Genomic DNA, 23,600 nt, shown 5'->3' with positions numbered 1-23,600 from the left:
ATTCTACAAGTTAAATGACAACATGAATCTTGTATTTAATGCACATTTACTACTTTTCTTTCAAATGAATAATATGACCATTCTACAAGTTAAATGACAACATGAATCTTGTATTTAATGCACATTTACTACTTTTCTTTCAAGTGAATATGACCATTCTACAAGTTAAATGACAACATGAATCTTGTATTTCATGCACATTTACTACTTTTCTTTCAAATGAATAATATGACCATTCTACAAGTTAAATGACAACATGAATCTTGTATTTAATGCACATTTACTACTTTTCTTTCAAATGAATAATATGACCATTCTACAAGTTAAATGACAACATGAATCTTGTATTTAATGCACATTTACTACTTTTCTTTCAAATGAATAATATGACCATTCTACAAGTTAAATGACAACATGAATCTTGTATTTAATGCACATTTACTACTTTTCTTTCAAATGAATAATATGACCATTCTACAAGTTAAATGACAACATGAATCTTGTATTTAATGCACATTTACTACTTTTCTTTCAAATGAATAATATGACCATTCTACAAGTTAAATGACAACATGAATCTTGTATTTAATGCACATTTACTACTTTTCTTTCAAATGAATAATATGACCATTCTACAAGTTAAATGACAACATGAATCTTGTATTTAATGCACATTTACTACTTTTCTTTCAAGTGAATATGACCATTCTACAAGTTAAATGACAACATGAATCTTGTATTTAATGCACATTTACTACTTTTCTTTCAAGTGAATATGACCATTCTACAAGTTAAATGACAACATGAATCTTGTATTTAATGCACATCGATGTATTGAGCAATGTCCATGTTCAATAATAATAATAATAGTAGTTTTTGTAGAGTGATGTTTCTGTCCACTCTCTGCACGCACACACACACACACACACACACACACACACACACACACACACACACACACACACACACACACACACACACACACACACAAAGAACACTTTATTTGCGGGTTACACACACACACACACGCACACAAAGTGGACAGTGTCAGCCTCAAACACACACACACACACACATTCTTGTATTTGTTACCTTCTTGAGACCTGAGAAAAATGCCTCCCTCTTTAGGACCAGCCTTTCTCGATATATAATGATTAGTAATTACAACATTAATAATATATACATACTATGCTAATATTAAAAAGCTTGTTGTGAAAAATGAGTTGGAGTTTTACAAGAAAAACTGAACATTTGTGCAATCTTATGATAAAAGTTGGAATTTTACTCAATAACAGTCTCGATTTTACAAGAAAAGCTTAAAATATTGGCAATTTTATGAAAAGAGTCGTAAATTTACTCGACAAAAGTCACAATTTTATAAGAAAACTTAAACATTTTGGCAATATAATAATAATAATCTGAATTTTATTTACTTTTACTTACTTTACGAAAAATGTCACTATTTTACAGGAACAACAAAAAAATGGGCAATGTTGTGATAAGTCAGAATTTTATGACAAGTGTCACCATTTGACATAAAAAAGTAAGAATTTTCCATTAAAAAAAGTAATTTTAAAAGGAAAATATTGCAATATTACAGAAACAGAAAGAATATGAGAAATTGTTGCCAATTTTATAAGAAAATAGGTCAACACATTGTGACAAAAAGACTGCTTTTAGTTAATTTTGTTTTTTTAATCTTCATTATTTACTTCAAGTTATTAAAATATGTCTCTATATACATATTTATTTTATTAATTTTGGCCAATTTAAATTTGTTACACACACGTGTTATTTCATATGTTGGCCAGAGGGGGAGCACTTTAAATTTTTACACACACTTGTTATTTCATATCTTGACCAGAGGGGGAGCACTTCAATTTTTTTACACACACTTGTTATTTCATATGTTGGCCAGAGGCGGCTCACTTCAAATTTTTTACATACACTTGTTATTTCATATGTTGACCAGAGGGGGAGCACTTCAAATTTTTTACACACACTTATGTCATATGTTGACCAGAGGGGGAGCACTTTAAATTGTTACACACACTTTTTATTTCATATGTTGACCAGAGGGGATGCACTTCAATTTTTTTTACACACACTTGTTATTTCATATGTTGGCCAGAGGGGGCGCACTTCAAATTTTTTACATACACTTGTTATTTCATATGTTGACCAGAGGGGGAGCACTTCAAATTTTTTACACACACTTATGTCATATGTTGACCAGAGGGGGAGCACTTCAAATTGTTACACACACTTTTTATTTCATATGTTGACCAGAGGGGATGCACTTCAAAAATTTTACACACACTTGTTATTTCATATGTTGGCCAGAGGGGGCGCACTTCACATTTTTTACATACACTTGTTATTTCATATATTGGCCAGAGGGGGGAGCACTTCAAATTTGTACACACACTTGTTATTACATATGTTGACCAGAGGGGGAGCACTTCAAATGTTTACACACACTTATTTCATATGTTGACCAGAGGGGGAGCACTTCAAATTTTTTTACACACACTTATTTCATATGTTGGCCAGAGGGGGCGCACTTCAAATTTTTTACATACACTTGTTATTTCATATATTGGCCAGGGGGGGAGCACTTCAAATTTGTACACACACTTGTTATTACATATGTTGACCAGAGGGGGAGCACTTAAAATGTTTACACACACTTATTTCATATGTTGACCAGAGGGGGAGCACTTCAATTTTTTTTACACACACTTATTTCATATGCTGACCAGAGGGGGAGCACTTCAAATTTTTTCACACACACTTATTTCATATGTTGGCCAGAGGGGGCGCACTTCAAATTTTTTACATACACTTGTTATTTCATATGTTGACCAGAGGGGGAGCACTTCAAATTTTTTACACACACTTATGTCATATGTTGACCAGAGGGGGAGCACTTGAAATTGTTACACACACTTTTTATTTCATATGTTGACCAGAGGGGATGCACTTCAAATTGTTTTACACACACTTGTTATTTCATATGTTGGCCAGAGGGGGTGCACTTCAAATTTTTTACATACACTTGTTATTTCATATATTGGCCAGAGGGGGGGAGCACTTCAAATTTGTACACACACTTGTTATTACATATGTTGACCAGAGGGGGAGCACTTCAAATGTTTACACACACTTATTTCATATGTTGACCAGAGGGGGAGCACTTCAAAATTTTTTACACACACTTGTTATTTCATATGTTGGCCAGAGGGGGCGCACTTCAAATTTTTTACATACACTTGTTATTTCATATATTGGCCAGAGGGGGGAGCACTTCAAATTTGTACACACACTTGTTATTACATATGTTGACCAGAGGGGGAGCACTTCAAATGTTTACACACATTTATTTCATATGTTGACCAGAGGGGGAGCACTTCAAATTTTTTTACACACACTTGTTATTTCATATGTTGGCCAGAGGGGGCGCACTTCAAATTTTTTACATACACTTGTTATTTCATATATTGGCCAGAGGGGGGAGCACTTCAAATTTGTACACACACTTGTTATTACATATGTTGACCAGAGGGGGAGCACTTCAAATGTTTACACACACTTATTTCATATGTTGACCAGAGGGGGAACACTTCAATTTTTTTTTACACACACTTGTTATTTCATATGCTGACCAGAGGGGGAGCACTTCAAATTTTTTTACACACACTTGTTATTTCATATGTAGACCAGAGGCGGAGCACTTCAACTTTTTTTACACACACTTGTTATTTCATATGTTGACCAGAGGGGGCGCACTTCAAATTTTTTTACACCCACTTGTTATTTCATATGCTGACCAGAGGGGGAGCACTTCAAATTTTTTTACACACACTTGTTATTTCATATGTTGACCAGAGGGGGAGCACTTTTAAAAGCGACACAGTCAATTTGAAAAATCCCTCCTTTTTGGGACCACCCTCATTTTGATAGATGTCACCACCAGGGGTGCAAATGAGACATTTTCCCGTATTGGGACCATGGTTTATGTCCTAACTCGGTCCTCATATGGAAGCTACTTTTCCTTGTTGGTGTCTCAAGAAGGGTAGCAATACAAGAACACACAGAGACTAGTGGTGTGTGCATGGAGGCGTGAGCAGTTTAAAAATGACGAGGTTGTGCTTTGCAGGCATGAGCGAGAGAGAGCGGCAGGTGATGAAGAAGCTGAAAGAGGTGGTGGACAAGCAGAGGGATGAGATCCGGGCCAAGGACAGAGAGCTGACCCTGAAGAACGAGGACATCGAGGCGGTAAGGACGCGTCAAAGTCACGTGACCTCTTTACGTAAACAACAGAATGAACAAAACGCGCTAAAAAGAGGGGAAAAAGTCAAAGAAAAGCGAATCTTGTGCAAGGCAAAAAGTGTGATGACAACCATAGAACAGGAAATGCACATATTGTGACTGCTCAGTACAAAACAAGCAATACACTTGATAACGGTAATTCCATCAGTACTGTAGAAGGCCACCAGGTGTCACTATTGTATTCAAATACTAAATAAAGACCAGCAATACACTATCATGATAATAATAATAATAATTACACTTGAACAGCAGTACTATAGAAGGCCACTAGGTGTCAGTGTATTGCTCATGTTTATTTTGTATTTGAAGATGCCACTATCAAAATAATAATAATGACATTTGCTGAACAGCAGTACTATAGAAGGCCACTAGGTGTCAGTGTTGCACAGCCAAGCACATTGACACGTATGACAGGCATCTTTAAATACTAAATAAATACCAGCAATACACTATTAGAATATTAATAATTATACAAACTTATGTGGAGCATTCCCACAATAATAATGACACTTGCTGAACAGCAGTACTATAGAAGGCCACTAGGTGGACACATAAAACATTGCATGTGATGCATGTATGGAATAATTATGAGCAATACAATCCATGACAGGAAAATTATTTATAGCAGGGGTGTCCAAACTGGGGGCCGCACACTGAAATAAAAACAACATGCGGGGGCCATTGTAATATTTTTAAATTTCACAGCTAATACCGTTTTTTTGTTGGGTTTTTTTTACCTTTGGGGCTCCCCTCAAGTTTGGTCCCGGGGATTCTGTCATAAAAATATTAAAAATAAGGTGGGTTTTTTTGGTCAATGCTTAAATCTCTAGATCTGTCGACATTTAGGTTTGTTTTTTTTTTGTGTCTTTTTCTTATGAAAAACTTTGTTTTTTTATGGCAAAAACACAAAATATACAATATTTTCCCCAAAAATATTTCAAAGTGTAATATTTGAGAAGTAATTGGAGACTTAAATAAATAAATCAAATCATAACAACATTGATTATTATTTTTGAGCATTGACAATTTTTTAAAAAGCCCTCTAAAATTATTGGGGACCCAAAAGGGCCCCACTCATAAAAAAAAAAGTGTTAAAAATATATATGTATTTTTTTATTTTATTTTAACGCTTCATATCCACTTCAACTTCATATCTATCCATGGATCATACCTTTTTATTTATTTTTGTTGTTTATCCAGGAGGAGTTTGTTCGTTTTATGCTCTTTTTCTCATGGAAAAAAACCCCAAAATGTTTCCTTGTAAAGGCCAAAATGGAATATTTAATGTTAAGTAATTTCAGCTTTAAATAGGTCAATAATTTTTACCAACATTGATTTTAATTATTTATTATTTGTGAGCAATGAGTTTCTAATAAAAAACAAAAAAAATTCTTGGGGACCCTAAAGGGCCCCACTCACAATAGTGTTAGTTTTGTATTACTTTCAACCCTTAAGTCTCTAGATCAACTTCATATCTATCCAATTTTTATACATTTTTAGATTTTTCCCTTGGTTTTTGGGGTGGTGGTTTGTTTTATACCTTTTTGTCATGGAAAACAGTTTATTTTTTATGGAAAAAACACAAGATTTGCAATATTTTCTCTAAAGAAAATTTAAAGTGAAATATTTGATGTGAAGTAATTTGAGCCTTAAATAGGTCAATAATTCATAACATTGATTTTAATTCTTTTTTTAAATTTTTTTTAGCAATGACAGTTTCGATGAAAGTTTTTTAAAAAAATGACGTATTTTAACACTTTTTATGAGTGGGACCCTTTTGGGTCCCCAAGAATATTAGTGGGGAGAAGCTAGAGATTTAGGAATTGCAAGTAAAAATAAAAATAAAAAAAAATTATGACATATTTTTAACACTTTCATGAGTGGGACCCTTTTGGGTTCCAAATAATATTAGTGGGATTTTTTTTCTAAAATCTAGAGATTTAGGAATTGAAAGTATATAAAAAATAATAACAATAAATAAAAATTATGACATATTTTTAACACTTTTATGAGTGGGACCCTTTTGGGTCCCCAAGAATATTAGTGGGATTTTTTTTCGAGAAGCTAGAGATTTAGGAATTGCAAGTAAAAATAAAAAAAATAAAAATTATGACATATTTTTAACACTTTCATGAGTGGGACATTTTTGGGTTCCAAATAGAATTAGTGGGATTTTTTTTCTAAAATCTAGAGATTTAGGAATTTAAAGTATTAAAAAACAAAAAAAAATGATTACATATTTTTAACACTTTTATGAGTGGGACCCTTTTGGGTCCCCAAGAATATTAGTGGGATTTTTTTTCGAGAAGCTAGAGATTTAGGAATTGCAAGTAAAAATAAAAAAATTAAAATGATGACATATTTTTAACACTTTTATGAGTGGGACCCAAATAATATTAGTGTGATTTTTTTTTTTTTAAATCTAGCGATTTAGGAATTGAAAGTATATAAAAAATAATAACAATAAATAAAAATTATGACATATTTTTAACACTTTTATGAGTGGGACCCTTTTGGGTCCCCAAGAATATTAGTGGGATTTTTTTTCGAGAAGCTAGAGATTTAGGAATTGCAAGTAAAAATAAAAAAAATAAAAATTATGACATATTTTTAACACTTTCATGAGTGGGACCCTTTTGGGTTCCAAATAATATTAGTGGGATTTGTTTTCTAAAATCTAGAGATTTAGGAATTAAAGTATAAAAAAACAAAAAAAAATTATTACATATTTTTAACACTTTTATGAGTGGGACCCTTTTGGGTCTCCAAGAATATTAGTGGGATTTTTTTTTCGAGAAGCTAGAGATTTAGGAATTGAAAGTAAAAATAAAAAAATAAAAATGATGACATATTTTTAACACTTTTATGAGTGGGACCCAAATAATATTAGTGTGATTTTTTTTTTTTTAAATCTAGCGATTTAGGAATTGAAAGTATAAAAAAAACCTAAAAAAACCCATAAAATTCTGACATATTTTTAACGCTTTTATGAGTGGGACCCTTTTGGGTCCCCAATAATATTAGTGGGGAGAAGCTACAGATTTAGGAATTGTAAGTAAAAATAAAAATTATGATATATTTTTAACACTTTTATGAGTGGGACCCTTTTGGCTTCCAAATAATATTAGTGGGATTTTTTTTCTAAAATCTAGAGATTTAGGAATTGAAAGTATATAAAAAATTAAATTATGACATATTTTTAACACTTTTATGAGTGGGACCCAAATAATATTAGTGTGATTTTTTTTTTTTAAATCTAGAGATTTAGGAATTGAAAGTATAAAAAAAAATAATAATAAATACATAAAATTCTGACATATTTTTAACGCTTTTATGAGTGGGACCCTTTTGGGTCCCCAATAATATTAGTGGGGAGAAGCTACAGATTTAGGAATTGCAAGTAAAAATAAAAATTATGACATATTTTTAACACTTTTATGAGTGGGACCCTTTTGGCTTCCAAATAATATTAGTGGGATTTTTTTTCTAAAATCTAGAGATTTAGGAATTGAAAGTATAAAAAAAAAATAAGAAAAAATGACATATTTTTAACACTTTTATGAGTGGGACCCTTTTGGGTTCCAAATAATATTAGTGGGATTTTTTTTCTAAAATCTAGAGATTTAGGAATTGAAAGTATATAAAAAATTAAATTATGACATATTTTTAACACTTTTATGAGTGGGGCCCTTTTGGCTTCCAAATAATATTAGTGGGATCTTTTTTTCTAAAATCTACAGATTTAGGAATTGAAAGTATAAAAAAAAAAAAAAAAATTATGACATATTTTTAACACTTTCATGAGTGGGACCCTTTTGGGTTCCAAATAATATTAGTGGGATTTTTTTTCTAAAATCTAGAGATTTAAAGTATAAAAAAACAAAAACAAAATATTACATATTTTTAACACTTTTATGAGTGGGACCCTTTTGGGTCCCCAAGAATATTAGTGGGATTTTTTTTCGAGAAGCTAGAGATTTAGGAATTGCAAGTAAAAATAAAAAAATAAAAATGATGACATATTTTTAACACTTTTATGAGTGGGACCCAAATAATATTAGTGTGATTTATTTTTTTTTTAAATCTAGAGATTTAGGAATTGAAAGTATAAAAAAAAATAAATACATAAAATTCTGACATATTTTTAACGCTTTTATGAGTGGGACCCTTTTGGGTCCCGAATAATATTAGTGGGGAGAAGCTACAGATTTAGGAATTGCAAGTAAAAATAAAAATTATGACATATTTTAAACACTTTTATGAGTGGGACCCTTTTGGCTTCCAAATAATATTAGTGGGATTTTTTTTCTAAAATCTAGAGATTTAGGAATTGAAAGCATAAAAAAATAAATAAATAAAATTATGACATATTTTTAACACTTTTATGAGTGGGACCCTTTTGGGTTCCAAATAATATTAGTGGGATTTTTTTTCTAAAATCTAGAGATTTAGGAATTGAAAGTATATAAAAAATTAAATTATGACATATTTTTAACACTTTTATGAGTGGGACCCTTTTGGCTTCCAAATAATATTAGTGGGATTTTTTTTTCTAAAATCTAGAGATTTAGGAATTGAAAGTATAAAAAAACAAAAAAAAATTATTACATATTTTTAACACTTTTATGAGTGGGACCCTTTTGGGTCCCCAAGAATATTAGTGGGATTTTTTTTCGAGAAGCTAGAGATTTAGGGATTGCAAGTAAAAATAAAAAAAATAAAAATTATGACATTTTTAACACTTTCATGGGTGGGACCCTTTTGGGTTCCAAATAATATTAGTGGGATTTTTTTTCTAAAATCTAGAGATTTAGGAATTTAAAGTATAAAAAAACAAAAAAAAAATATTACATATTTTTAACACTTTTATGAGTGGGACCCTTTTGGGTCCCCAAGAATATTAGTGGGATTTTTTTTCGAGAAGCTAGAGATTTAGGAATTGCAAGTAAAAATAAAAAAAATAAAAATTATGACATTTTTAACACTTTCATGAGTGGGACCCTTTTGGGTTCCAAATAATATTAGTGGGATTTTTTTTCTAAAATCTAGAGATTTAGGAATTTAAAGTATAAAAAAACAAAAAAAAATTATTACATATTTTTAACACTTTTATGAGTGGGACCCTTTTGGGTCCCCAAGAATATTAGTGGGATTTTTTTTCGAGAAGCTAGAGATTTAGGAATTTCAAGTAAAAATAAAAAAATAAAAATGATGACATATTTTTAACACTTTTATGAGTGGGACCCAAATAATATTAGTGTGATTTTTTTTTTTAAATCTAGGGATTTAGGAATTGAAAGTATAAAAAAATAAAATAATAAATACATAAAATTCTGACATATTTTTAACGCTTTTATGAGTGGGACCCTTTTGGGTCCCCAATAATATTAGTGGGGAGAAGCTACAGATTTAGGAATTGCAAGTAAAAATAAAAATTATGACATTTTTAACACTTTTATGAGTGGGACCCTTTTGGCTTCCAAATAATATTAGTGGGATTTTTTTTCTAAAATCTAGAGATTTAGGAATTGAAAGTATATAAAAAATTAAATTATGACATATTTTTAACACTTTTATGAGTGGGACCCTTTTGGCTTCCAAATAATATTAGTGGGATTTTTTTTTCTAAAATCTAGAGATTTAGGAATTGAAAGTATAAAAAAAAAAAAAAAAAATTATGACATATTTTTAACACTTTTATGAGTGGGACCCTTTTGGGTCCCCAAGAATATTAGTGAGATTTTTTCTCGAGAAGCTAGAGATTTAGGAATTGCAAGTAAAAATAAAAAAAATAAAAATTATGACATATTTTGAACACTTTCATGAGTGGGACCCTTTTGGGTTCCAAATAATATTAGTGGGATTTTTTTTCTAAAATCTAGAGATTTAGGAATTTAAAGTATAAAAAAACAAAAGAAAATTATTACATATTTTTAACACTTTTATGAGTGGGACCCTTTTGGGTCCCCAAGAATATTAGTGGGATTTTTTTTCGAGAAGCTAGAGATTTAGGAATTGCAAGTAAAAATAAAAAAAATAAAAATTATGACATATTTTTAACACTTTCATGAGTGGGACCCTTTTGGGTTCCAAATAATATTAGTAGGATTTTTTTTCTAAAATCTAGAGATTTAGGAATTTAAAGTATAAAAAAACAAAAAAAAATTATTACATATTTTTAACACTTTTATGAGTTGGACCCTTTTGGGTCCCCAAGAATATTAGTGGGATTTTTTTTCCGAGAAGCTAGAGATTTAGGAATTGCAAGTAAAAATAAAAAAATAAAAATGATCACATATTTTTAACACTTTTATGAGTGGGACCCAAATAATATTAGTGTGATTTTTTTTTTTTTTTAAATCTAGGGATTTAGGAATTGAAAGTATAAAAAAAAAAAAAAAAATACATACAATTCTGACATATTTTTAACGCTTTTATGAGTGGGACCCTTTTGGGTCCCCAATAATATTAGTGGGGAGAAGCTACAGATTTAGGAATTGCAAGTAAAAATAAAAATTATGACATATTTTTAACACTTTTATGAGTGGGACCCTTTTGGCTTCCAAATAATATTACTGGGATTTTTTTTCTAAAATCTAGAGATTTAGGAATTGAAAGTATAAAAAAATAAATAAATAAAATTATGACATATTTTTAACACTTTTATGAGTGGGACCCTTTTGGGTTCCAAATAATATTAGTGGGATTTTTTTTCTAAAATCTAGAGATTTAGGAATTGAAAGTATATAAAAAATTTAATTATGACATATTTTTAACACTTTTATGAGTGGGACCCTTTTGGCTTCCAAATAATATTAGTGGGATTTTTTTTCTAAAATCTAGAGATTTAGGAATTTAAAGTATAAAAAAAACCAAAAAAAATCATTACATATTTTTAACACTTTTATGAGTGGGACCCTTTTGGGTCCCCAAGAATATTAGTGGGATTTTTTTTCGAGAAGCTAGAGATTTAGGAATTGCAAGTAAAAATAAAAAAATTAAAATGATGACACATTTTTAACACTTTTATGAGTGGGACCCAAATAATATTAGTGTGATTTTTTTTTTTTTAAATCTAGCGATTTAGGAATTGAAAGTATAAAAAAAATTAAAAAAAAATACATAAAATTCTGACATATTTTTAACGCTTTTATGAGTGGGACCCTTTTGGGTCCCCAATAATATTAGTGGGGAGAAGCTACAGATTTAGGAATTGCAAGTAAAAATAAAAATGATGACATATTTTTAACACTTTTATGAGTGGGACCCAAATAATATTAGTGTGATTTTTTTTTTTTTAATCTAGCGATTTAGGAATTGAAAGTATAAAAAAAACCATACAATTCTCACATATTTTTAACGCTTTTATGAGTGGGACCCTTTTGGGTCCCCAATAATATTAGTGGGGAGAAGCTACAGATTTAGGAATTGTAAGTAAAAATAAAAATTATGACATATTTTTAACACTTTTATGAGTGGGACCCTTTTGGCTTCCAAATAATATTAGTGGGATTTTTTTCTAAAATCTAGAGATTTAGGAATTGAAAGTATTAAAAAAATAATAATAATAATAAATTATGACATATTTTTAACACTTTTATGAGTGGGACCCAAATAATATTAGTGTGATTTTTTTTTTTTAAATCTAGCGATTTAGGAATTGAAAGTATAAATAAATAAATAAATACATAAAATTCTGACATATTTTTAACGCTTTTATGAGTGGGACCCTTTAGGGTCCCCAATAATATTAGTGGGGAGAAGCTACAGATTTAGGAATTGCAAGTAAAAATAAAAATTATGACATATTTTTAACACTTTTATGAGTGGGACCCTTTTGGCTTCCAAATAATATTAGTGGGATTTTTTTTCTAAAATCCAGAGATTTAGGAATTGAAAGTATATAAAAAATTAAATTATGACATATTTTTAACCCTTTTGGGTTCCAAATAATATTAGTGGGATTTTTTTTTCTAAAATCTAGAGATTTAGGAATTGGAAGTATAAAAAAATAAATTAAAAAAATTATGACATATTTTTAACACTTTTATGAGTGGGACCCTTTTGGGTCCCCAAGAATATTAGTGGGATTTTTTTTGTGCTCATGATGATGGCAAATACCTGAAGGTGGGCCATGTTCGTGTGCAGCTCCAGCAGCAGCAGGCGCGCCTGATGAAGATCAACCACGACCTGCGCCACAAGATGTCTGTGGTGGCGGCGCAGGGCAAAGCGCTGATCGAGCAGAAAGTGGAGCTGGAGGCCGGCGCTCAGACGCGGGGCCAGGAAGTGGGCGCACTGCGGCAGGAAGTGGTGCGCCTGCGGGAGCGGCTGCGGGGAGGCCCGCCCGCGGGGGACGCCGCACCTCAGACACCGTCGCCTGCGGAGGTAAACTTTCACAATGTCCAACGTGAGAAGTCCAAACGGAGGGAGATAATCAGGTTTTGCTCCATCAGCCATCTAAGGCTGCGGCGGGGGGGCGGTCTCACCCCGCCGAGTTGACGGCGGGCGCTTCTGAGCCGCTCAGCTGGCCCGTCAGCCCAGACGGGTATGATGATGATGATGATGAGGAGGAAGAAGCGGTGTTGCTTTGGGTAAAAACAGGAATGGTTTGAGAGTTTGAATCCCAGACTAACGCTGACTCAGCATGTCTGACCGCATTCATGCAAATCTGCACACCGCTCGCTTTTAACCTTTGTCACAAGCGCATGGAAAAACGTCAGGAAATGTTGTTCCCAGCCCCTTCCTGCTCCGTCACTGATAACACAATGGCACATTCCCCCAGATGTCAGGAAGATATGCAAATATATTATTTGAATGATGTTAAGTGTTATTTTGCACTGGAAAAGGTTTTTTTTTTTGTTTTGACAAAAAAAAAAAAAGGATTTTCACATTAATAAAAAAGTTAAATTTTTTGTAGTGGTTTATAGTATAAATAACATTATATCATTAAATAAATAAAAGTACTAATAAATAATTAAAAAAATAAATACAATTCTGCTCAAAGCCCCAATTTAGCAAAGGTCTGATAATAATGCATAACAATATGGAATAATATAGCATTTATATTATTTGAATGATGTTAAAAGTGTTATTTTGCACTTAAAATTGTATTCTTTTTGTTTTAGAAGAAAAAATAAGTTTGACAAAAAAAGTATTTTCACATGAATAAAAAAGTAAAATTTTTTGTAATGGTTTATGGTATAAATACAAGTATATAATTAAATAAATAAAAGTACTAACAAATAATAATATAGCATTTATATTATTTGAATGATGTTAAAAGTGTTATTTTGCACTTAAAAAGGTAGTATTTTTTGTTTAGAAGAAAAATTAAGTTTGACAAAAAAAAAGTATTTTCACATGAATAAAAAAGTAAAAATGTTTGTAATGGTTTATGGTATAAATACAAGTATATAATTAAATAAATAAAAGTACTAATAAATAATATAAATATATTTCTGCTTAAAGCCCCAATTTAGTAAAGGTCTGATAATAATGCAGAACAATATGGAATAATATAGCATTTATATTATTTGAATGATGTTAAGTGTTATTTTGCACTTAAAAAGGTATTTTTTTTGTTTTAGAAAGAAAATGAAGTTTGACAAAAAGTATTTTCACATGAATAAAAAAAGTTGATTTTTTTGTAATGGTTTATTGTATAAATACAATTAAATTAATAAAAGTACTAATAAATAATAATAAAATAAATAACTGTATGAATACAATTCTGCTTAAAGCCCCAATTTAGCAAGGGTCTGCAGATCACTATGGAATAATAACATTTTTATAACTACAGCATATTATTTTAATGATGTTAAATTTGTTTTTTTGCACTTTTTTTTTTTTTTTACCAATACTTTGTATTAGAACAAAACATGTATACAAATATTTTCACATGAATTTAAAAAAGTGAAAAAAAATTGTAATTGTATACAAATACAATTATATAAATAAATACATGTTTTAAAATGTATAAAAAAATAATAAAAGTATAAATACAAATCTGCTTAAAGCCCAATTGAGCAAGGGTCTGATAATATTGCAGAACAATACGGAATAATATAACTTTTTTTTATTATACATACTATATTATTTTAATGATGTTAAATGTGTTATTTTGCACTTAACAAATGTACTTTCTTTTTTTTTACCATTATTTGGTTTTGGAACAAAACGTGCATCAAATTGAAATTTGATATAAAAAAGTAAACACAAATGTACATAAAGTGAATTTTTTTTGTAATGGTATAAATACAATTATATAAATAACTAAATGTATTAAAGTATAAATAAATAATTAAATAAGCAGAATTGTATTTATACTTTTATTTAAAGCCCCAATTTAGCAAGGACCTGATGATAATGCAGAAAAATACGGAATAATATAACTTTTTTTATAATCCATACTACATTCTTGAACTATATTTTATTATATATATATATATATATATATATATATATATATATATATATATATATATATATATATATATATATATATATATATATATATATTTCCCGGGCGTGGCCAACGCTGCTGCCCACTGCTCCCCTCACCTCCCAGGGAGTGAACAAGGGGATGGGTCAAATGCAGAGGACACATTTCACTACACCTAGTGTGTGTGTGTGACTATCATTGGTACTTTAACTTTACTTTATATTATTTTAACAATGTTAAGTGTTATTTTGCACTTAAAAAATTCACTTTTTTTTTAAAACCATTATTTTATTTTAGAGCAAAATGTGCATCGAATTGAAATTGGATTTAAAAAAGTTTTTAAAAAATGTACATGAATAAATAAGTGACATTTTTAAATAAATGTATTAAAAAAGTAATAATAAATAATTTTTAAAAAAAAGTATAGATAAAATTGTGCTTAAAGCCCCAGTTTAACCGAATTGAAATTGGATTTAAAAAAGTTTTTAAAAAATGTACATGAATAAATACGTGACATTTTTAAATAAATGTATTAAAAAAGTAATAATAAATAATTAAAGAAATAAAAGTATAAATAAAATTGTGCTTAAAGCCCCAGTTTAACCAGGGCCTGATAATAATGCAAAACAATATGGAATAGTATAAACATTTTTATAATTGATACTATATTTTGTATTTATATTATTTTAATGTTAAATTTGTTATTTTGCACTTTAAAATGTGATTTTATTATTACTTTGTTTTAGAACAAATGTATGGCAATATTTTCACATGAATAAAAAATATTTTTTTTATTTAATATACATTTTATATAATTTAATATGAATAAAATTTTATAAATACATAAAAGGTTTTTAAAAAAAAAAGTATAAACAAATAATAAATAAATAAAATTGTACTTAAAGCCCCAATTTAGCCATGTCCTGATAATAATGCAGAACAACATAATTTTATAATCCATACTACATTGTGTATATTTTAATGATCTTAAATTTGATATTTTGCACTTAAAAATGTATGTTTTTATTATTACTTTGTTTTAGAACAAAACACACCCCTCACATTAATTTAAAAAAAGTAGGGATGTCCGATAATGGCTTTTTGCCGATATCCGATATTCCGATATTGTCCAACTCTTTAATTACCGATACCAATATCAGCCGATATATGCAGTTGTGGAATTAACACATTATTATGCCTAATTCGGACAACCATGTATGGTGAAGATAAGGTACTTTTTAAAAATAATAATAAAATAAGATAACTAAATTAAAAACATTTTCTTGAATAAAAAAGAAAGTAAAACAATATAAAAACAGTTACATAGAAACTAGTAATTAATGAAAATGAGTAAAATTAACTGTTAAAGGCTAGTACTATTAGTGGACCAGCAGCAATCATGTGTGCTTACGGACTGTATCCCTTGCAGACTGTATTGATATATATTGATATATAATGTAGGAACCAGAATATTGATAACAGAAAGAAATGGGGGGAGGGAGGTTTTTTGGGTTGGTGCACTAATTGTAAGTGTATCTTGTGTTTTTTATGTTGATTTAATACAAAAAAAACAAAACCGATACAGATAATTAAAAAAAACGATACCGATAATTTCCGATATTACATTTTAACGCATTTATCGGCCGATAATATCGGACTTCCCTAAAAAAAAGTTAACATTTTTGTAATTATGTAAATAAATGAATTATAGGTATAAAAAAGTGTTACAAAAATTAACAAAAGTATAAATAAAATTGTGCTTAAAGCCCCAATTTAGCCATGGCCTGATAATACTACAGAATATAGCATTTTAAAATGGTGTAACTATATTATTTTAATGAGTAGGTATAGAAAAAAAAGATGAAACTATACACTCTAATATGCTAAAGAAAAAGTATATTTAAGTGTATTTTATTTCCTGATCGTGATTTTGCCATAAAATATGAAATCTAGTTCTACTTATAAATGTCAGTTTCCAAAATGTGTGTAAATATTTCATCATAATTACTGTGATACAGAAAAAATATGTTTATGATAATGCATGAGATTTTAATTGAAGTATGATTTTGATATAAGCATTCAAATGTAAAACCCTCCCAATTATTTGTTTTCTTCAGTGATTAAATTGTGGGGGTGAAATGGTGTGTGTGCGGTGTTAAAGGCCTGGCGCCCTCTGCAGTTAAGTAGTGAGTGAAATGGTGTGTGTGCGGTGTTAAAGGCCTGGCGCCCTCTGCAGTTAAGTAGTGAGTGTGTGTTCATTGAAAGCTGTGCCGTTTGCCAGCAGGAGGACATGTGTGATGAAGACATGTCTGCTGTGTACAAATATTTCACCAAGGTATCCTCACTTCTTCTCCTTCGTCGCCGCCGCCGCTTCCCCGCCTGTGACGCGCTTCTCTGCTCCTCCACCAGGAGGCGCAGTGCGAGGAGGAGGAGGAGACGGGCGCCGCGGACCCCAAAGACCCCAACAGAGCCAGGTTCACGCTGCAGGAGCTGAGGGACGTCCTTCACGAGAGGAACGAGCTCAAAGCCAATGTCTTCATGCTGCAGGAGGAGCTGACTTATTACAAGAGGTTAATATGAACAGGAGTGGGACATCAGTCTGAACATCTTTGATATGAACAGGAGTGTGACATCACAGTCTGAACATCTTTGATGTGGTTGTGATATGAACAGGAGTGTGACATCACAGGCTTAACATCTTTGATGTGGTTGTGATATGAACAGGAGTGTGACATCACAGGCTTAACATCTTTGATGTGGTTGTGATATGAACAGGAGTGTGACATCACAGTGAACATCTTTGATGTGGTTGTGATATGAACAGGAGTGTGACATCAGTCTGAACATCTTTGATGTGGTTGTGATATGAACAGGAGTGTGACATCACAGTAAACATCTTTGATGTGGTTGTGATATGAACAGGAGTGTGACATCACAGTAAACATCTTTGATGTGGTTGTGACATGAACAGGAGTGTGACATCACAGTAAACATCTTTGATGTGGTTGTGATATGAACAGGAGTGTGACATCACAGTAAACATCTTTGATGTGGTTGTGATATGAACAGGAGTGTGACATCACAGTGAACATCTTTGATGTGGTTGTGATATGAACAGGAGTGTGACATCACAGTAAACATCTTTGATGTGGTTGTGATATGAACAGGAGTGTGACATCACTGTGAACATCTTTGATGTGGTTGTGATATGAACAGGAGTGTGAACATCTTTGATGTAGTTGTGATATGAACAAGTGACATCACAGTTTGAACATCTTTGATGTGGTTGTGATATGAACAGGTGTGACATCACAGTTTGAACATCTTTGATGTGGTTGTGATATGAACAGGAGTGTGACATCACAGTGAACATCTTTGATGTAGTTGTGATATGAACAAGTGACATCACAGTTTGAACATCTTTGATGTGGTTGTGATATGAACAGGAGTGTGACATCAGTCTGAACATCTTTGATGTGGTTGTGATATGAACAGGAGTGTGACATCACAGTGAACATCTTTAATGTGGTTGTGATATGAACAGGAGTGTGACATCACAGTGAACATCTTTGATGTGGTTGTGATATGAACAGGAGTGTGACATCACAGTGAACATCTTTGATGTGGTTGTGATATGAACAGGAGTGTGACATCACAGTAAACATCTTTGATGTGGTTGTGATATGAACAGGAGTGTGACATCACAGTAAACATCTTTGATGTGGTTGTGATATGAACAGGAGTGTGACATCACAGTGAACATCTTTGATGTGGTTGTGATATGAACAGGAGTGTGACATCACAGTCCAGGCTGTGAACATATTTGATGTGGTTGTGATATGAACAGGAGTGTGACATCACAGTGAACATCTTTGATGTGGTTGTGATATGAACAGGAGTGTGACATCACAGTGAACATCTTTGATGTGGTTGTGATATGAACAACAGGAGTGTAATACCACAGTGAACATCTTTGATGTGGTTGTGATATGAACAGGAGTGTGACATCACTGTGAACATCTTTGATGTGGTTGTGATATGAACAGGAGTGTGACATCACAGTGAACATCTTTAATGTGGTTGTGATATGAACAGGAGTGTGACATCACTGTGAACATCTTTGATGTGGTTGTGATATGAACAGGAGTGTGACATCACTGTGAACATCTTTGATGTGGTTGTGATATGAACAGGAGTGTGACATCACAGTAAACATCTTTGATGTGGTTGTGATATGAACAGGAGTGTGACATCACTGTGAACATCTTTGATGTGGTTGTGATATGAACAGGAGTGTGACATCATAGTCTGAACATCTTTGATGTAGTTGTGATATGAACAAGAGTGACATCACAGTTTGAACATCTTTGATGTGGTTGTGATATGAACAGGAGTGTGACATCACTGTGAACATCTTTGATGTGGTTGTGATATGAACAGGAGTGTGACATCACAGTAAACATCTTTGATGTGGTTGTGATATGAACAGGAGTGTGACATCACTGTGAACATCTTTGATGTGGTTGTGATATGAACAGGAGTGTGACATCATAGTCTGAACATCTTTGATGTAGTTGTGATATGAACAAGAGTGACATCACAGTTTGAACATCTTTGATGTGGTTGTGATATGAACAGGAGTGTGACATCAGTCTGAACATCTTTGATGTGGTTGTGATATGAACAGGAGTGTGACATCACAGTGAACATCTTTGATGTGGTTGTGATATGAACAGGAGTGTGACATCACAGTGAACATCTTTGATGTGGTTGTGATATGAACAGGAGTGTGACATCACAGTGAACATCTTTGATGTGGTTGTGATATGAACAACAGGAGTGTAATACCACAGTGAACATCTTTGATGTGGTTGTGATATGAACAGGAGTGTGACATCACTGTGAACATCTTTGATGTGGTTGTGATATGAACAGGAGTGTGACATCACAGTGAACATCTTTAATGTGGTTGTGATATGAACAGGAGTGTGACATCACAGTAAACATCTTTGATGTGGTTGTGATATGAACAGGAGTGTGACATCACTGTGAACATCTTTGATGTGGTTGTGATATGAACAGGAGTGTGACATCATAGTCTGAACATCTTTGATGTAGTTGTGATATGAACAAGAGTGACATCACAGTTTGAACATCTTTGATGTGGTTGTGATATGAACAGGAGTGTGACATCAGTCTGAACATCTTTGATGTGGTTGTGATATGAACAGGAGTGTGACATCACAGTGAACATCTTTGATGTGGTTGTGATATGAACAACAGGAGTATGACATCACAGTCCAGGCTGTGAACATCTTTGATGTGGTTGTGATATGAACAGGAGTGTGACATCACTGTGAACATCTTTGATGTGGTTGTGATATGAACAGGAGTGTGACATCATAGTCTGAACATCTTTGATGTGGTTGTGATATGAACAGGAGTGTGACATCACAGTAAACATCTTTGATGTGGTTGTGATATGAACAGGAGTGTGACATCAGTCTGAACATCTTTGATGTGGTTGTGATATGAACAGGAGTGTGACATCAGTCTGAACATCTTTGATGTGGTTGTGATATGAACAGGAGTGTGACATCACAGTGAACATCTTTGATGTGGTTGTGATATGAACAGGTGTGACATCACAGTCTAAACATCTTTGATGTGGTTGTGATATGAACAGGAGTGTGACATCACAGTCCAGACTGTGAACATCTTTGATGTGGTTGTGATATGAACAGGAGTGTGACATCACAGTAAACATCTTTGATGTGGTTGTGATATGAACAGGAGTGTGACATCACAGTCCAGACTGTGAACATCTTTGATGTGGTTGTGATATGAACAGGAGTGTGACATCACAGTAAACATCTTTGATGTGGTTGTGATATGAACAGGAGTGTGACATCACAGTGAACATCTTTGATGTGGTTGTGATATGAACAGGAGTGTGACATCAGTCTGAACATCTTTGATGTGGTTGTGATATGAACAGGAGTGTGACATCACAGTGAACATCTTTAATGTGGTTGTGATATGAACAGGAGTGTGACATCACAGTGAACATCTTTAATGTGGTTGTGATATGAACAGGAGTGTGACATCAGTCTGAACATCTTTGATGTGGTTGTGATATGAACAGGAGTGTGACATCACAGTGAACATCTTTGATGTGGTTGTGATATGAACAGGAGTGTGACATCACAGTGAACATCTTTGATGTGGTTGTGATATGAACAGGAGTGTGACATCACAGTCCAGACTGTGACATCACAGTCCAGACTGAACATCTTTGATGTGGTTGTGATATGAACTGGAGTGTGACATCACAGTAAACATCTTTGATGTGGTTGTGATATGAACAGGAGTGTGACATCAGTCTGAACATCTTTGATGTGGTTGTGATATGAACAGGAGTGTGACATCAGTGAACATCTTTGATGTGGTTGTGATATGAACAGGAGTGTGACATCAGTCTGAACATCTTTGATGTGGTTGTGATATGAACAGGAGTGTGACATCAGTCAACATCTTTGATGTGGTTGTGATATGAACAGGAGTGTGACATCAGTGAACATCTTTGATGTGGTTGTGATATGAACAGGAGTGTGACATCACAGTGAACATCTTTGATGTGGTTGTGATATGAACAGGAGTGTGACATCACAGTGAACATCTTTGATGTGGTTGTGATATGAACAGGAGTGTGACATCACAGTCTAAACATCTTTGATGTGGTTGTGATATGAACAGGAGTGTGACATCACAGTCCAGACTGTGAACATCTTTGATGTGGTTGTGATATGAACAGGAGTGTGACATCACAGTAAACATCTTTGATGTGGTTGTGATATGAACAGGAGTGTGACATCACAGTGAACATCTTTGATGTGGTTGTGATATGAACAGGAGTGTGACATCACAGTGAACATCTTTGATGTGGTTGTGATATGAACAGGAGTGTGACATCACAGTCTAAACATCTTTGATGTGGTTGTGATATGAACAGGAGTGTGACATCACAGTCCAGACTGTGACATCACAGTCCAGACTGTGAACATCTTTGATGTGGTTGTGATATGAACTGGAGTGTGACATCACAGTAAACATCTTTGATGTGGTTGTGATATGAACAGGAGTGTGACATCAGTCTGAACATCTTTGATGTGGTTGTGATATGAACAGGAGTGTGACATCACAGTCCAGGCTGTGAACATCTTTGATGTGGTTGTGATATGAACAGGAGTGTGACATCATAGTGAACATCTTTGATGTGATTGTGATATGAACAACAGGAGTATGACATCACAGTCCAGGCTGTGAACATCTTTGATGTGGTTGTGATATGAACAGGAGTGTGACATCATAGTGAACATCTTTGATGTGATTGTGATATGAACAACAGGAGTATGACATCACAGTCCAGGCTGTGAACATCTTTGATGTGGTTGTGATATGAACAGGAGTGTGATATCACAGTGAACATCTTTGATGTGGTTGTGATATGAACAGGAGTGTGACATCACAGTGAACATCTTTGATGTGGTTGCAGTGACGAGACGCAAGACGACATGATCTCCTCCTCACCGAGTCCTTCGCCCGAGCTAAGGAGTCGCTCGCGCTCGTCTGTGCAGCCTGAATCTGGAATCAAACGCCTGTAAGTTGTCTCAACACCCGCACACACATCAAAGATCCTCTATATAGGACACACACACTTGCATACTTTTATATCAAAGATCCTCTATATGACACATAATAATAATACTAATAATGGATTACATTTATAAAGTGCTTTTGTAGACACTCAAAGTGCTTCACAGAGAAGTGAGAACCCAGCATTCATTTTTACAACTCATTCATTCATTCATCATTCATTCACCGAGTGAGTGGCACCGGGTGAAGTGTCCTGCCCGAGGGCACAACGGCTGCGTACACTTAAATTAAACATCCTCTATTTCACACAAAACACCACTGATACACTTAAATCTAAGATCCTCTATATGACACACACACACTAATACACACACATTTATCAAAGATCCTCTATATGACACACACACTAATACATACACATTTATCAAAGATCCTCTATATGACACACACACTAATACATACACATGTATCAAAGATCCTCTATATGACACACACACTAATACATACACATTAAGATCCTCTATATCAGTGGTCCCCAACCAAAAAAAAAATTTTTTAATTTTTTTAATTAAATCAACATAAAAAACACAATATATATCAATACAGTCTGCAGGGATACAGTCCGTAAGCACACGATTGTATTTCTTTATGACAAAATAAAAAAATACCACACCCCCCGAGACCCCCCCCCTCCTCCCCCACACACACGTGTGACACTACTATTGCATACACTTAAAACAAAGATCCTCTATGAGACACACACACACACATACGTGACACTGTTCTATTGCATACACTTAAAACAAAGATCCTCTATGCGACACACACACATACGTGACACTGTTCTATTGCATACACTTAAATCAAAGATCCTCTATATGACACACGCACACATACGTGACACTGTACTATTGCATACACTTAAATCAAAGATCCTCTATATGACACACGCACACATACATGACACTGTACTATTGCATACACTTAAATCAAAGATCCTCCATATGACACGCACACATACAGTGGGGCAAAAAAGTATTTAGTCAGCCACCCATTGACAATCAATGGGTGGCTGACTAAATACTTTTTTGCCCCACTGTACGTGACACTGTACTATTGCATGCACTTAAATCAAAGATCCTCTATATAACACACTACTATTGCATACACT

General features: G+C 32.8%; 1 protein-coding gene across 2 annotated transcripts in view; it reads left to right on the top strand.

The window, feature by feature from the left end:
- Positions 1-22,537, top strand: part of LOC133655243 (RILP-like protein 1) — a 47,051-nt gene extending 24,514 nt beyond the window's left edge. Inside the window, exons 3-8 of one of the 2 annotated variants that reach the window (XM_062055216.1) lie at positions 4,160-4,278; positions 12,481-12,717; positions 12,786-12,923; positions 17,055-17,108; positions 17,183-17,343; positions 22,329-22,537. In XM_062055216.1, the coding sequence (XP_061911200.1) occupies positions 4,160-4,278; positions 12,481-12,717; positions 12,786-12,923; positions 17,055-17,108; positions 17,183-17,343; positions 22,329-22,437 (818 nt within the window). In that variant the 3' untranslated portion in view covers positions 22,438-22,537. The remainder of the gene's footprint in view (positions 1-4,159; positions 4,279-12,480; positions 12,718-12,785; positions 12,924-17,054; positions 17,109-17,182; positions 17,344-22,328) is intronic. The other variant, XM_062055217.1, reaches the window with a different exon arrangement.
- Positions 22,538-23,600: the final 1,063 nt, after the last annotated feature.

Source organism: Entelurus aequoreus, linkage group LG08 (assembly GCF_033978785.1).
Source record: "Entelurus aequoreus isolate RoL-2023_Sb linkage group LG08, RoL_Eaeq_v1.1, whole genome shotgun sequence".
NCBI classification, from domain to species: Eukaryota; Metazoa; Chordata; class Actinopteri; order Syngnathiformes; family Syngnathidae; genus Entelurus; species Entelurus aequoreus.
Note: the sequence above shows the minus strand (reverse complement) of the source record. Positions and strands in the feature narration are given on the sequence as shown.